General features: G+C 43.9%; 1 protein-coding gene across 1 annotated transcript; it reads right to left on the reverse strand.

Moving 5' to 3' along the window:
- Positions 1-6,799: 6,799 nt before the first annotated feature.
- On the reverse strand, positions 6,800-12,895 carry Pla2g1b (phospholipase A2 group IB). The gene is made up of 4 exons (XM_003477936.3): positions 12,799-12,895; positions 10,003-10,162; positions 9,120-9,247; positions 6,800-7,006 (listed from the first exon to the last, which is right to left on the reverse strand). Exons 1-4 carry the CDS (start codon positions 12,830-12,832, stop codon positions 6,888-6,890), a joined length of 441 nt encoding a protein of 146 aa, XP_003477984.1. The 5' UTR covers positions 12,833-12,895; the 3' UTR covers positions 6,800-6,887.
- Positions 12,896-16,122: the final 3,227 nt, after the last annotated feature.

The raw sequence follows: 16,122 nt of genomic DNA on the forward strand, positions 1-16,122 counted from the left end.
GAGTGGAGATTTACTGTTTTTGTTTTAATATTTATTTATTTATTTTGTCTTTTTCGTTTTTATCGGTACCAGGGATCGAACTCACGACTGCCTGCTTGCAAGGCAGGCGCTTATGCCGCTGAACTAAATCCCCAGCCCCGTTTTAGTATTTAGATCTGACTCATTTTGAATTTAGTTTAGTGCATGATGAAAGATATGGGTCCAGTTTAAAAAGCATATGAAGAGTCATTTTTCCAGCACCATTTATTAAAGTGGCTATCTTTCTTCCAGTGAATGTGTTTGGCCCGTGTCAACGATAAGGTGGCTTAGTGTGTCCAGAGTTGTTTCTGTATCTTCTAATCTATTCCACTGATCTTCAGGTGTATCTCTTTGCCTGTACCATGCTGTTTTTATCACAGTAGCTCTATAGTATAATTTCAAGTCAGGGGTTGTGATGCCTCCTACCTTTCCTTTGTTGCCCAGAGTTGCCTTTGCTAGTCTAGATCTCTTCTTATTCCCAACGAATTTTGGGATTGTTTTCTCAAATTCTGTGCAATATGCTACTTGATCAGAATTGCATTAAATCTTTATAACAGTTTTTGAAGTATGGCCATTTTCACTACATTGGTTCTTCCTACCCAAGAGGAAGGGATATTTTTTCATTTTCTGATATCTTCTTCAATCTCCTTTTTCAGAGTACTGTACTTTTCAATGTAGAGGTCTTTTACATCCTTAGTTGGATTGACTCCTAGATATTTCATTTTTCTTTTTTTTTTTTTTTTTTGGATGCTAGCGTGAAAGGTGTTGTTTCCCCAATTTCTCTCAGTGAGTTTGTTATTTGTGTATAGGAAAGCCATTGATTTTTGAGCTTTGACTTTGTATCCAGCTATGCTACTGAATTTGCTTATTAAATCTAGCAGGTTTTTTTTTTAGTGTTTTTGAGATCTTCTATGTAGAGTATCATGTCATCTGCAAATAATAATTTAACTTCTTCCTTTCCTATTATTAATCCTTGTATTTATTTCTCTTGTCTAATTGCTCTGGCTAAAATTTCCCAAGACTATGTTGAGTAAGAGTGGAGACAGTGGACAGCCTTGTCTTGTCCTAATTTTAGAAAGAAAGCTTTCAGTTTTGTCTATTTACTATGATGTTGGCTGTTGGCTTCTCATAGATGGCTTTCATCAGATTGAAATAAAGACCATCTATTCCAATTTTCTGTAGGGTTTTTATCACGAATGTATGCTGGACTTTGTCAAAAGTTTTTTCTGCATCAGTTAAAATGATCATATGATTTTTGTTTTTGGTATATTACATTTAATGATTTACATTACATTTTTTTTGTTTCTTTTTTTATCAGTACCAGGGATCAAACTCATGACTGCCTGCTTGCAAGGTAGGTGCTTATGCTGCTGAGCTAAATCCCCAGCACATATATTTTTTTTTAAAAAATCACTTTTGGGTCAGATATTTAGCTCAGTGGCATAAGTGCCTGCCTGGTAAGTGTGAGGTCATGAGTTTGATCCCCAGTACCCCCCAAAATAAACAAATAAAAATAAAAATCAGCTTAAAAAGAGAATGGTACTTTATGACACAGTTCTCCAAGGACTGTATTCATGCCACCTGTCAGAATGAGAACTCTGCCTGGCAATTACCTTGTAGAGAGGAAAGTTAATTTCTAAAGGAGCTCTTGAGTAGATTTGTTTCTGCAAAGGAAAGGAGCAAAACTTGTTTGATTACTGTTAGCCAGGAAGAATCAGTTAAAAAATTAAAAAAATTAAAAAATCAATTATAGGCTTTTCCATGGTCATTCATTCTGAGCAGGGGAAAGGATGTGAATCTCATCCTCAGTTCCTCTGTTAGTACTAACAACTGTTTTCAATGGGTCTTCATTCTCATTCACAAATTTCAACAACAGTTATGGACAGACACTGTATTAAGCAACTGAAGATACAAAAGATACCACTTTCTGCCCTCAAGTACCTCATAAAATATGCCATTCCACCATCCCTACTTTCTACCAGAAAATTTCATGGTAGTACACACAGTGACATAATTAGAGAAAATGCAGTTCTCATTTTATTTATTTATTATTTGTGAAGTCAGAGCCTCCTGCATAGTAGGCAAGCACTCTTAACACTTTTTTTTTCTTTTTTGTGCTACTGGGGATTGAAGACAGGGTCTTTGCATCCCTGGCCCTCTCCCTTTTGAGACAAGGTCTCCCTAAGTTCCCAGAGTGGGTTTCAAATTGCAATCCTCCTTCCTCAGTCTCTTGGAATTACAGGCATGCACTACTATATTTGGCTTCTAACCACTATTTTTGTAAAAACTAAAATCTAGGATTACCTAAGACCACATTACATAGTTTCCAAACCAAGAAGCACAATACAAGGTTTTTCTTTTAGTTTTGTTTATTTTTGATTTGTCAGAGACAGGGTCTTGAAGGCCAGGAATATAGCTCAGAGGCATAAGCGCTAGTCTGGCAAGCTTTGCAATGTCCTGAGTTCAATTCCCAGTACAAAAAAAAAAAAAAAAAAAAAAGAAAGAAAGAAAGAAAAGAAAAACAAAAAGAAAAACTGTCCTTGGACTCTCTGAAGCCTGGGTTGGACTCAAACTCACAACCTCCTGAGTCAGCCTCCTCAGTGCTGGGGTGTGATCAGTTTTCTTTTAAACAACACTTCTCATTTGCCTGCAGGCTATGGTTAGATTCTTACAGATAACAGTCAAGCTAAAATTAAAAGTAGAAGCCTGAAAGTCCACCTAGCTGAGGACTCCAGGAATGGTTAATACATAGAGGGCAGGTATAGTTATCAAGTGAGGCTCTTTCAGCACCTCACTGCTGGCACGAACGAATCATGAAATCAAGTCTTGAGGGTCAAGAATGTTCATCCAGCCCATCCCTCCAAGAGGAACTTGGTAGCTACTGAAGCTGACGCTCCTTGTCAGTTTAGATCTGACATCCACCACCCCTCCATCCCGCCTAGCACAGTGCTGGATTACAGGCTTGCGCCTCTACACCGCACTGAGTGGAGCCATAAGCGTGAAATTTGGGACTCTCCGGAGACCCTCGGCTCGCCCAACACCCACTAACCTCTGTGCCTGGCCATCCCTCCCCTCCCCTCTCATCCTGCTCCCCGGCACCTTATTTTCCCGCGCCCCTCTTTCTTTCCTAGTCCCTCGGAGAGACTGGTAGTCGGCACAGGCGCAAAGTGGAACGGACGCCCTCAAGAGTTCGCCCTCTTTATACACTCGGATACTCATATACCTATCTCACGGGATTCTGGTTCAGAAGGCTTAGTCTGGTATCCAGGAAACCAGGGACACCGGCGCAGCCGAAGTTTCACTTACACCTCCACCAGTCAGCGTTACCAGCCATTGTGCCTGTACAAGCTTGGACCAATACACGAGCAAGGGGCGGGGCTTGGGTTCTGGAGGTGCGGAGATAGGTCAGGGGCTGGATCGTATTAACCAATAGGAAAGAGATAGAGGGAGTCACGTGTGTGTAGAGTGTCCAATTACAGGTCCTACTCCGAAATCTGTAAGGCGCCCAGTGGGAACCAGAGATTGATGGTGTTGGACGTGCAGAGTCACGTGATACGAAAAGGTAAATATAGCCACGTGGGCTTCTTCCTCCCTCAGCTGGGAGATTACACAATACTATACTTTCGTGGAATACATATTTAATGAGCGTGTGCCGCGTGGCACTGTAGAGATACTGTGGCTACTGCCTTGTAATTCTGCCCTCAATTTACTCTCCAGTTATTCTTTCAAACCATCCTAGCCACTGTAATAGAAATTCCTGAGTACGGTATTCCACCTCTTACAATGAGTGCCCAGACGATGCTCATTAAAATTTTTGTTTTGTTTTTGGAACAGTTGGAGCCTTGAGCTCCGCCACTGAGTTCTATTCCAAGCCCCAAGATTGTTAAATAAATTTGCCTCCCAACCATTGGGATAATAAGCAGTTTTTATATCAGGATTTACGACCCAACTATATACTTTAAACAACGCCGTAATGTTTCTGTCTCTTGTATGTTTTGTTGCCTAAAAAACGAAATAAGAGGAAGAGAGCGAGAGTAAACAACATTTCTCTAAAAGCCCATAATTCTTATATCTAAACAGGAGCTTTCAGTTTCTTTCCATTGAAAAAAGATGGCTTTTACAGTTCCATAATGTTCAAGGCCATATATAACTTAATTTTGCATCTCTTGCAATCCTGTGTAGCACATATGGAAAGAAAAATAATGGTTATTCGGCCTATGCTTGCTTAAACTTGAGAGTGGTCCCATTCTTGCTTATCCTGAACATAGATGACTAATATTTCTTCCAACATGCATTAATCATTTATCGAGGGCCTCCTACATGCCAAATGTGCTTGGGGGATTCAGAGGTGAATGTACTTGGGGGATTCAGAGCCTCCAGCAAGTTCACTATCTGATGGTGCTTCATTAAACTATGATTTGAGTCACTCCAAGCAATGAGTAACCTTTGGCAAATAAGTTCCATCTTTGAGTCAGTTTCACTTGTAAAATATTAATGTAATAGGGGCTGGGGATTTAGCTCAGCGGCATAAGCACCTGCTTTGCAAGCAGGCGGTCGTGAGTTCGATCCCCGATACTGATAAAAAATATTAATGTAATAGTACTTAAAATGGTAAGCTTCATATTATGATGCACTCTTTTGATCCCAGCCACTTGGAAGGCTGAGGCAGGACGATTGCCCCAAGTTTGAAACCAGCCTGGGCTACATAATGAGTTTTAAGGCCAGCCTGAATTACATAGAGACCCTGTGTCAAACAACAAAAATGGGGGCTGGGGATTTAGCTCAGCGGCATAAGCGCCTGCCTTGCAAGCAGGCAGTCGTGAGTTTGATCCCTGGCCGATAAAAAGGAAAAAGACAAAAAAAATTAATAAAACAAACAACAAAAATGAATAGTACTTATAATTGGAGAAGCATGAGGACAACTAAATAATTGCACAAAACACCATCTGGAGCATAGAATATAACACACACACACACACACACACACACACACACACACACAGATGTTTATTGGAAGAGGGAGGGGAATCTTACCACAAGCAGTTTCAGACAGTCACTAGTAATCGTTTTGATCTGAACTCCAGTTACATTGTATTCTCTCTTTTGTACATTTCCTGGTTCAATGTAAATGTTCTATATACAGTCACAGAAAAATAGAATGATGGGAAAGTTGGGTCAAAAATAAAACCATACACATTTCTTTCTTCAACCTAAAAATCCTTTACCACATACCACATGGTCAGAAGTGGCTCTGTTCTGTCATCTCCTATGGTTTGAAGCTATTGCGTCTCAGAGTCCCTACTGCTTGTTCTCTCTCTCTCTCTCTCTCTCTCTCTCTCCCCCCTCTGTTTCTCATTTTTTAATTTATTTTTATTTTTTGAGGGAGAGTTTTGCTGTTGTTCAGGCTGGTCTTGAACTCACTTTGTAATGTATCCCAGATGGGCCTCAAACTGGCAGCAATCCTGTCTTAGCCTCCCAAGTGCTGGAATTATAGGCATGTGCCACCATGCCCAGAACTACTCTACTGATCTTTCTTATTTTTGCTTTACTAATTTAGTTTCCTCCCTTGTCCCTCTGTTTTGATGAATTTTCTTTTTCTTATTTCTTTATTTTTTGAGACAGGGTCTCACTATGGTAGTTCAGGCTGAACTTGAACTCACGGTATACTTCAGGCTAGCCTTGAACTCATGAGTGTTCTCCTGCCTCAGCCTCTGAGTGCTGGATCGTCCCACCCTGCTGATGTGGGCATTTAATGAGATGCTGTGTGGAGAGCTTTTAGTGTTGAGTGAAATGGAGTAAGTACTCCATCAGTGGAACCTGCTACTGCTTATTGTATTTGATTACTACAATATGAAAATTGGTATGGGAAAGTCTTGGAAGGCATTAGAAAAGGTAAGAATTGTAGAAAAATGGTTTAGTGCAGTTAGAAACAGAAGCAGATGGCTTTTTGATTTAGTGCAGTTAGAACAGAAGATAATGAAAGCTGGCTCAAACTAAAGCAGACCAGGCAGGCAGCTCAAAGTGTGCATTCAGTTGTCAGAGTTGCTAGGCTCACTGTGAGGACTGGGCAAGACACCTCGACTATTGGCCTGAACTTCAAAAGTAAGATTTTCTTATAGTATGTCACAGGGACATCAGAGGATACAGACAGATGCAGTCCTGGCACAGGGTACATAGTCTGTAGACAGTGGTTGATAATCATAATTCAGATTCTGAGGTGCTTGATTCCTGGAAATGTTCTCCAAATTAAGTTCAACTTTCAAAGCCATAAGGAATGAGACTCATAAAAGATCTAGTTGTACTCAGAAGACAGAGATATAACAACCTCCAGACATGCGGTCTAATCCCAGCCCTTGAGAGGCTGAGGCAGGAAAATTTCTGTGAGTTCAAGGCCGGACCACATTACATAGTGAGTTCAAGGCCAGCCTGGACTACATGATGAGACTCTGTCTCAAACAAAACAAAACAAAACAAGCAAATCAAAAAGTCAGACATGAGGGCTGGGGATTTAGCTGGGCAGCATAAGCACCTGCCTTGCAAGCGTGTGGTCGTGAGTTTCATCCCCGGTACCAATTAAAAAAAACAGCCATGTGGTCTTTCAACAGAGTGCTTTTTTTATTTCTTTTTTCTTTTTCTTCTTCTTCTTTTTTTTTTTTTTTTTTTTTTTTTTTGGTGTTTTGAGACACAGGTCTCACTCCACGGTCCAGGCTGGCCTTGAACTCATGGAGATCCTCCTGCATTAGCCTACCACATGCTGGAATTACAGAAGTATGTCACCATGCCAGCTTCAACAAGTCGCTTTATTGGAGGGCACAGGGTAAGGTGCAGGGCACTAGCTAGGTAGGCGGAAGCTTCTCAGACACTGCTTTCTAACAGCGTTCCTTTTTGTTTATATTCTTGTTGTTCTCATTGTATGGAGCCTTGGAGAAGCAAATGGCAGCTGCACGGTCACAGTTGCAGATGAATTCCTCGCACTCTTTATTTTTGCCTAAATGGGGACAAAAGGAGAAGATTGAGCCAAGCTGGACCCTGCTTGATACAACCCAGGGACAGGAAGAATTTACTGGAATAGGTTGGTGGCCATCTAGTTGATGCAGATTTAGTGTTGAGAGATTAGGCAATATATCAAGATACACAGTTACACTTGACTTTCTCATAAAACATATGTGTACTAAAAATATACCTTGTTATCCATACTGACTCTGGTGATGAAAAAATATATACCTTGTTGTTGGGATTGATGGTACACATCTGTAATCTCAGCTCTTTGGGAGACTGAAGCAGGAGGGTTACAAATTCAAGGCCAGCCTGGACAACTTAGTGACTCTGTCTCAAAAATTTATTAAAAATACTGGCCAGTCTTAATAATCCATGCCTGTAACTCCAGCACTCTGGGAGGCTGCGGGAGGAGAGCTGCAAATTTGAGCCCATCCCGGGCATTGTAGTGGCTTAATGAGAGGCTATCTTAAAAGATAAAAAGAGGGCTGGGGATTTAGCTCAGCAGCATAAGCACCTGCCTGGCAAGTGTGAGGTCCTGAGTTCTATCCCTGGTACCAAAAATAAAATAAAAAGACAGGGAACTTCTGAAAGATAAAAAGGGTTGGGGTATGGTATAGAATGAAGACACTGGGTTCAATTCCTTATACTGCCATACAGACAAATAAATAAAAGATGGGGGGTTGTAGTTCAGTGTGAAGGCCCTGGGTTCAAGTCTCAGTTGTTGTTTATCTGAATTTTGGGTCTTCTGTGTTTTGTCTAGGTGTTTTTTCGCAGTTCAGGCTGGCCTTGAGTTTACTATAGAGCCCTGGTTGGCCTGGAACTTGTAATGACCCTCCTGCCTCAGCTTCCCTAGTGTGGGGATTACAGGCATGCACCACTGTGCCCAGCCATATGCTAGACTCTAGAAGAGTCTAGATTCAATAGTTAACTTTTTAAAAGTCCTGTTTCATACTCTATATGAATTCACTGATTTCAAAACCTATATAAATGCAGATCTCTTATAGCACAGGCAAACGATTCTTTCTTTCTTTCTTTCTTTCTTTTTTTTTTTTTTTTTTTTTTTTTTTTTTTTTTTGTCTTTTTGAGACAGGATCTTGCTATGCAGTTCAGGCTGGCCTTGAGCTCACTTTGTAGCGTAGGCTGGTCTCGAACTCGCAACGATCTTCCTGCCTCAGCCTCCCGAGTGCTGGGACAGGCATGAGCCACCACACCCAGCACAGGATTTTTTTTTTTTTTTGTCTTTTCAGGCAAACAATTCTAAGCCCTTATGGAAAATATTAAAATACAACATTTTTTTGAAATAGGTACTCACTATGCAGCACAGACTGGCCTTGAACCGTGATTCTCCTGCCTCAGCCTCCCGAGTGCTGAGATTGCAGGCGTGAGCCACCACGCCCAGCTAAGGAATTTTTTTTTCCTCTGATCCTTTCTTTGGAGAATCATAAAAGTTGCCCTTACCCAGTGAATTCTGTTAAAGTGTAAATTAGCATTTAGATTACGAAGTATTCACAGTAAGGTAATTTTTTAGGGAGCTGCTTGTTAACATGAGCATACACTCTTTAATCAGTCTTCTAGGCCTGGTTGGGGAAGAAGGGCAGCTACATTAAAGAGAAAACACACACGGGTGCATGCGCGCACGCACACAGGTATGAGCAGAGGCTCTGGAGTTATACAGAGCTGTGTTCCAAAACTGAACACTGTTAGTGGGGCAAGGTAGTGCACACCTATAATTCTAGCATTCTGGGAGGCTGAGGCAGGCTAATCACAGTTCAAACCCAGCCTGAGCAGCTTAGTGCCTTGGGGAGACTGCTGAAATAAATAACAAAGATGTGGGGATGTAGCTCAGAGTACAAAAGTCTTGGGTTCAATTTTCTGTACTGAAAAAAGGAAAAAAAGACCTGTTCCCCCCAAAGAAAACAACCAACAACACTTATAATCAGTGTAACCTGGACAAATGGCTGAGCCTTCTGAGCCTTAGTTTCCTTGGCTGTAAAATGGGAATAATACTAGTAGTTGTCCCATCGGGACAAGAGGATTAAAGGGCATACACCAAGATAAAGAGGTTGGACTAGAACCCACAGGCCAGGGAAGGGTAAACCTACTGCTACAGATGATATTGGTGCCAGAGCACGAGAAGGAGTAGGAGTTGGTGTAGGGGTTGTCGATGACAGATTTGCAGCTCTCCAAATGCTTGGCCTGGGTGTAGCATGCGTCGTGTATCTCGCAGCACCTGCAGAGGGGAGAAGAGTTAAATGGGAACTGGGGCAAGGCAGTGGATCACCCCTTACCTGCACTCTCTCAGAAACAGGCGGCAAGGACTTCTGTAGATGCCCCAGGAGAAATGCTCCTAAGATTTGACAAACTAATGCCTCTCTTCACGTGTTTGTTGAAAGTGTTTTTGTTTTTGGTACCAGGGATCTAACTCACGACTTTACGCTTGCCATGTAGGAGCTATGCCACTAAGCTATATCCCTGGCCTTGTTGAAAGTGATTTTAATACAATTATAGGAATATAGTAAAATTATATGTTCTGAAAATGCAGGGCTACTTTTTTTTTTTTTTTTTGAGACAAGGTCTCGCTGTGTGGTTTGTGCTAGCTTTAAACTCACTGCGTAGCCCAGGCTGGCCTCAAACTTATGGCAATCCTCCTGTCTCAGCCTCTCAAGTGCTGGAATTACAAGCGTGAGCAGCCACGCCCTGCAAGGCTTTTTGTGCGTTGATACTTGAATTTTGGCTGCGACCGGGTGTATTGCAAAGATCTGCCACTAGGTGGAAGTATCGCCCACTATTTTACATCTCGGACATTTAGATTTCCATTCATAAAAGCGTTGCACGGTCTTCTTGGAACATAGCTGACCTGAAGGGAAAATATATTATCCCTGGCAGATGTGCACGGCCCCTGTCTGTGCCTTGTGAGATCCCTGGCTTGCGGCCTGCCCCGACCCGACACGGATACTCTAGTCTCCCTCCAGGTGGACTGCTTACCTGTCCAGCTCGTCCACAGGGGTGCCTGAGCCACCCAGGCCACAGAAGCAACCGTAGTTGTTGTACTCGGAGTAGGGCCGGCTCCCCGGGATCGCGCACTTGATCATGTCTCGGAACTGCCACAGAGCCCGCGGGGTGATGATGTGAGCAGCAGCGCTCACTGCAAGAGAACAGAGCCGAGGAGGTTCAAAGCCATTTTGGATGGCTCCGCCCGGTGCCCCCAGAAGTCCAGTGCCAGCTGTCAGCTTTCTGGACCCCTGCCAGGTGCCGCCTCAGAAAAGTGTTGGATCCAGAACCTAATGCAGTGAAGAAGGGATTGTTTTTATTCTTGCTCCCTATGATTTTTTCTTTTTAACAAAAATTTCAAAAAAACCATTCTTTTATTATTATAATTATTGTTGTTGTTGTATTGGTTTGAGACAGGGTTTTGCTATGTATTTCAGGCTGGTCTTGAACTCACTGTGTAGCCACAGCTGGCCTGGAAATCTCGGCAATCCTCCTGCCTCAGCCTCCTGAGTACTGGGATTACAGATGTGTGCTGACACACCTGGCTCCTGATTTTTTGAATTGAGATAAAACCCACATAAGATAAAAAGATGACCATTTAAATAATTTAAAATGTATAATCTGAGATCAAGGGTTTTTTTTTTGTTTTTTGTTTTTTTTTTTTGTCTTTTTCCTTTTTATCGGTACCGGGGATCGAACTCATGACTGCCTGCTTGCAAGGCAGGCACTTATGCCACTGAGCTAAATCCCTAGCCCCAAGGGTTTTTTTTCAAAAATTTTTTCTTGTGGTGGGTTGAAACCTTGTTATTCTTCAAACTTCCAAGAAATGTTCACTGCCCCTGGAGTCAAACCAAACTCCTTCCACCCTGGACAGCGCTGAAGTCCAGCTTCTGCCCACTTCTCCGCCTCATCTCACACCACCCCTCTCTACCCATTTCCCTGAAGCTGATTGGCCTGCAGCACGCTCTCTTTTCTGTGGCAGGACCTGCACACCTGCTGTTTACCCTACTTGGCACACTCGCTATCTCATTCTGCAAAAGGTTGGAAAGATCTTAACTTGAATGCCATTACCTCCAAGAGGCCTTTCCTGGAGCTAAGTGGCTCCTTCACTGTCCCTGACGTTTGTGTCCTTTGCTTCACAGAATTTCATCTGTTTATTTAAACCATGCGTTTTGGTGGCACATGTGGTCCTCATGGGTGGGCCTAGTGGTTTTTACTGTCCAGGTACTGATGTTGCACCTGACATACACTGGACACTATATCTATATCTGTATCTACCTATAGATGTGATGCATTCAATGAATGAAATAACCAGTAAGTAAATACCAACAAGTGCCTGGAGCTGGGCATGATGACACATACACCTGTAATCCCAGCACTCTAGGAGGCTGAGGCAAGAGGATTATTGAAAGTTTGAGAACAGCCTGAACAATTTAGCAAGAGCCTGACTCAGAAATAAAGAGGGGCTCCAGATAGAGTGAAGTTCCTGGTTTCAGCCTCCAGTACCCCCACATACACCTACACATGGCTGGTATATAATGTGTTCCACAAATTTTTGTTGAATGAATGAACAAATCTGGCACCTTGCTGTAAATATGTTTGCCCAAACCAAGTACGAGGTTTAACACAGAAAGTTTAGGGCAGTACCCTATTTTCACCCTGTCTCCCCAGAGCCCTATGCCGTGAGATGTGGTGCCCTGAGGAGAAGAGGGCACAACATTTTCAGGGTCCTGTTTCATCAGACATCACTATGCCCAGTAAAAGTTTCCTTGCCCGTGATTTTCTCTCTTTTGCAGTCTGCAGGCCCTGGGGACCAGTACAGGGCAGCTGCTGGCTGGTTTCCCCAGGAAGCAGCCTCCACAGGGGCAGCAGAGGTGGAGCCTGGCCAGACAGAAGTGTCCTGACTGCTGGTCCCACTTTCTCGCTTGTCTCCCTCTGTCTTTTTTTTTTTTTTTTTTTTTTTTTTTTGGTCTTTTTCCTTTTTATCGGTACCGGGGATCAAACTCACGACTGCCTGCTTTCAAGGCAGCCGCTTATGCGCTGAGCTAAACCCCAGCCCCCATCCCTCTATCTTTTGCCAGCTGTGTTCTTTGCGGAAGCCAAGCCTGCCTGAAACCTCAGCTCCCAGAGCAGGAACACAGGCTGTTTATCTCTGCATCCCGGGTCTTGCCCCAGAGCATGATACCTGAATCCCACATTCGTTAGTGGATGAGGTGGCATGGATTCCAATGTGTGTGATCACCGAGCAGTGCACGGTACCACATCTGTCTGTGCTCAGAACCCAGACTTCAGTGTTGGTAGGACAGAAAATAGTAAATCGATATGACACTTGCAGGCAAAGATAGGTTCTAGGACATCACTGTACCAAACTGAGTAGCAGAGAAAGAAGCAGGGGTTTGCTTAGCTTGAGGAGGCACACAGGGAAGCCCTTTTCTTTCTTTTTTTTTTTTTTTTTTTTTTTTTTTTTGTCTTTTTCCTTTTTATCGGTACCGGGGATTGAACTCACGACTGCCTGCTTGCAAGGCAGGCGCTTATGCCGCTGAGCTAAATCCCCAGCCCCGGGAAGCCCTTTTCAAAGGGGCTGTCTGAGCCCAGACCCTGAGCCGGCAGAAGTGCTGGCTTTTGGGGATTTGTAGGATGAGGAGGGAGCCCCCACTGGGCGCTCTCAGACCTCACCAAGACCCCCAACTTGAGGCTCCTGCTGTGGCTGCCCTGTATGCTATGACCGAGGCACCCATTCAGGAGAAGGGGGAACATCTTAGCTCAAGCGAATGGAAAGGAGGTGCTTACCGGAGAGCAGAGCAGCCAGCACAAGGAGTTTCATCTTGAGCGAGGAACTGAGCTGAACCGCCGAGTGGCCTCCTTTCTTATAGTTAGGGGCCCCACACCTTCTAGATAAGGCTGTTTGCTTTTCTCTCAGCCCACTGTGGGTTGGCCTTGGTTCTGTTGTCTGATGGATTTACCTGAGAGGGTTGCTGGAAACAATGATGTGTATTTGTGGTTTATACTTTTTAAATAGAGAGATTATTTCTGGAGTTTGCAGATCTTGGAATCTTAATCCATACCCCCATCCATTTGTACTCAGCCCAGCCTTGTGCAGGTTGGAAGGGAGGAAGCCCTCAGTCCTGCAGGAAAACAGAGACAGGGGCCAGGAAGGAAAAGATCCCCACTCCCAGGCATGGTCCTTTGTGTCCTTGGCTGGGTCTTGCTGTGGGTATTATCGAAGAGTCTCATCTGTCTCGCATCTTGCAGGTGAAGAAACAGGTGCAGAGAGGTACAATAACTTTACACAGCCAGCAAATGGCAAGGTAGGGGCTCAAGCTTCCATCTCACTGATTCTAAGACACGCACATTTTATTTTTCCCCACCCGGTCAATGTCCCTTTCCTCCCCCACTCACCAGTGTGAGTTGGTGAGAAATCCCTGAGCTGTAGAGTTCCAAAGCCTTGAATCTGATCTGTAGAAAGAGAATTTAGGGGCTGGAGGTTTAGCTCAGCAGCATAAGCACCTGCCTTGTAAGCAGGCAGTCGTGAGTTCGGTCCCCGGTACCTCTATCTCAAAATAAACAATAAAAGAAACCAGGGATAGTGGTGCATACTTATAATCCCAGCACTCGGAGTTTGAGGCCAGCCTGGGATGCATAGTGAGTTCAAGGCTGGACTGAACTACATAACAAGGCCCTGTCTCAAAGTGAACAAACAAAAACCAACTGGGAGTGAGATGTGGTAGCACATGCCTGTAATCTCAACACTCGGGAGGCTGAGGCAGGAGGATAGTTATGAGTTTGAGACCAGCCTGTGTTACGAAGTGAGCTCAAGGCCAGCCTCAACTGCATAGTGAGACCCTGTCTCAAAAAGACAAAACAAAACCAACCAATCAACCAACCAAACAAAGAAACAACTGGGGATGTAGCTTAGTGTGAAGGCCCTGGATTCAATCCCTAGTCATGAAAAAAAAAAAAAGTTTTAGAACTGTCATATTAGGAATCCTTCCTCTTCACTTTCTAATCTGATTTTCTTCATGGCTCCCACTTGCCCTGTAGTTTTGTGTCTACCCTTATGTACAACTCTGCACATATCTTCTCCAGTTTTCTCTATGTTGGTGTAGTCTTCCCCTCTTATTCAATAGGGATGATAGATTCTGCGTATTGTCCCAGGGTGAGCCGAGGCAGTAGCTACCTCAAGCTACCTCGCCTGCATCTCTCCTCACAGGACCTCCTAGTGCTCTGTTCTATAATTTTGAGGCAAGGTCTTGGTAAATTACCCAGGCTAGGCTTACACTGCGGTCCTCCTGCCTCAGCCTCCCAGAGTGCTAGGATTACAGATGTGTGCCACTGAGTCCAGTTTAACATTAACCTCTTTAAGTGAACAATTCAGTGGTACTGGTTACCTGCTCAGCGTTGTGCAATCACCACTGACATCTAGTTCCAGAATATTTCCAGTGCCCCAAGAGGAACGCTTGCACTGTTAGGACCACTCTTCCTGAGCCCCTGGCAACTGTGACTCTTCTGTCTATTCCAGATTGTCCCTCTCTGCTCCGTATGCACATCGAGCATCCTGCTGTCTGTGGTCCTCGGGGCTCCCTGCACTCTTTGGGCTGGGGAGGTTTTGCAGATCACCCTTCTTGCTGAGCATGCTCATTCTGAGTGGTACTGGTCAGGTGCACTGTAGGATGGTGCTTTTTCTTTTCTTTCTTTCTTTCTTTCTTTCTTTCTTTTTTTTTTTTTTTTTTTGTCTTTTTCGTTTTTATCGGTACCAGGGATCGAACTCACGACTGCCTGCTTGCAAGGCAATCGCTTATCCCCAGCCCTGATGTTTTTCTCATAAACAAACTACAGCTTCAGGTTTGGGGGCGGAGGAAGACCATGGAAGTAAGTTTCAGCACATGGCCAGGTTTTACTTAATCATTTCTTTTTGCTGGGATGCACCTAGCCACTTTCCTGAGGAGAGGTGAGGTCTCAGCATAGGGTACAGTGCAAATGACCTCACTGGGGCCTAAGCCTACATCTGCCTCTTCCCACTGAACTTTCCCTATCTGCTCCAAAGTCGTGAGTTAGCAAAGAAGCCATGGGCCTCAGTCTAACCTTGTGATCTCTGCTCATGCAGGGTTCCTGTTTTGTTTTGTTTTCTTACTGGAGATTGAACTCAATGCCTTCATGCTGAGCTGCATTCCCAGCTCTTTTTTATTTTGAAACTGGATCTTTCTGTGTTGCCCAGGTGAGATCTTCCTGCCTCAGCTTCCCACAGTGCTACCACACCATTTTTTGCTACTTGTTCCTCAGAGCTGCATCTAGATCAAGAAAGAAGAAAACCACTGGGAAGGGCTCCTTGTTTCATCCCAAATTCAAGATCCTCAGAAAAGATTCTCTAAACCAGGCCTGGAGGTGCACACCTGTGATCCCAGCACTCAGAGGCTGAGAGGAGGAGTGCAAGCTCAAGCCCAGCCCGAACAAATTAGCAAGACTCTGTCTAAATTAAAAAAAGGATGTAGTTCAGTGAGAAGGCCCTGGGTTTGATCCCCAGTACAAAAAAGGGGAGGGGTTGGAAAAGGAAGGGGGGAACTGGTTTATTTGCTTAGACCAGATACTACCTCCACTTGGGTTTATTTTGCACCGTCTTCACACTTACCTGAGACTCATCTGTGAAAACTAAGTAGCTAGCTTCGAGGGGCTGGGGATTTAGCTCAGTGGCTTATGCACCTGCCTGGCAAGCTCGAGGCCGTGAGTTCAATCCCTGGTACCAAAAAAACAAAAACAAAACAAAAAAAAAAGCAAAAGACAAAACAGTGTAACATCTCAGCCGCTCCAGCCATGTTCCTAGGGCTCAGCACGCATGTGGCTGTCACACAGGTGCAGATGCAGGATCTTTCCATCCTCACAGGAAGGTGGTCACAGCCCAGGACCCCAGAGCACATGGACAGCAAAATGACAATGCTATTTTTTTCTGATTTGATTTTTCTCTCAGTTTTGCAGTACTAGGAATTGAACCTTAGCACTGAGCTATACCCCAGTCTTTTGTTTTTGTTTTCAGGTACTGGGAATCGAACTCAGAACCTTACCCTTGCCAGGCAGGTGCTTGTGCCACTGAGCTACATCCCCAGCTCCCTAGTCTTTTTT

Source organism: Cavia porcellus, unplaced genomic scaffold, assembly GCF_034190915.1.
Source record: "Cavia porcellus strain 051 isolate PalLab524CR breed Dunkin Hartley unplaced genomic scaffold, mCavPor4.1 scaffold_16, whole genome shotgun sequence".
NCBI lineage: Eukaryota > Metazoa > Chordata > Mammalia > Rodentia > Caviidae > Cavia > Cavia porcellus.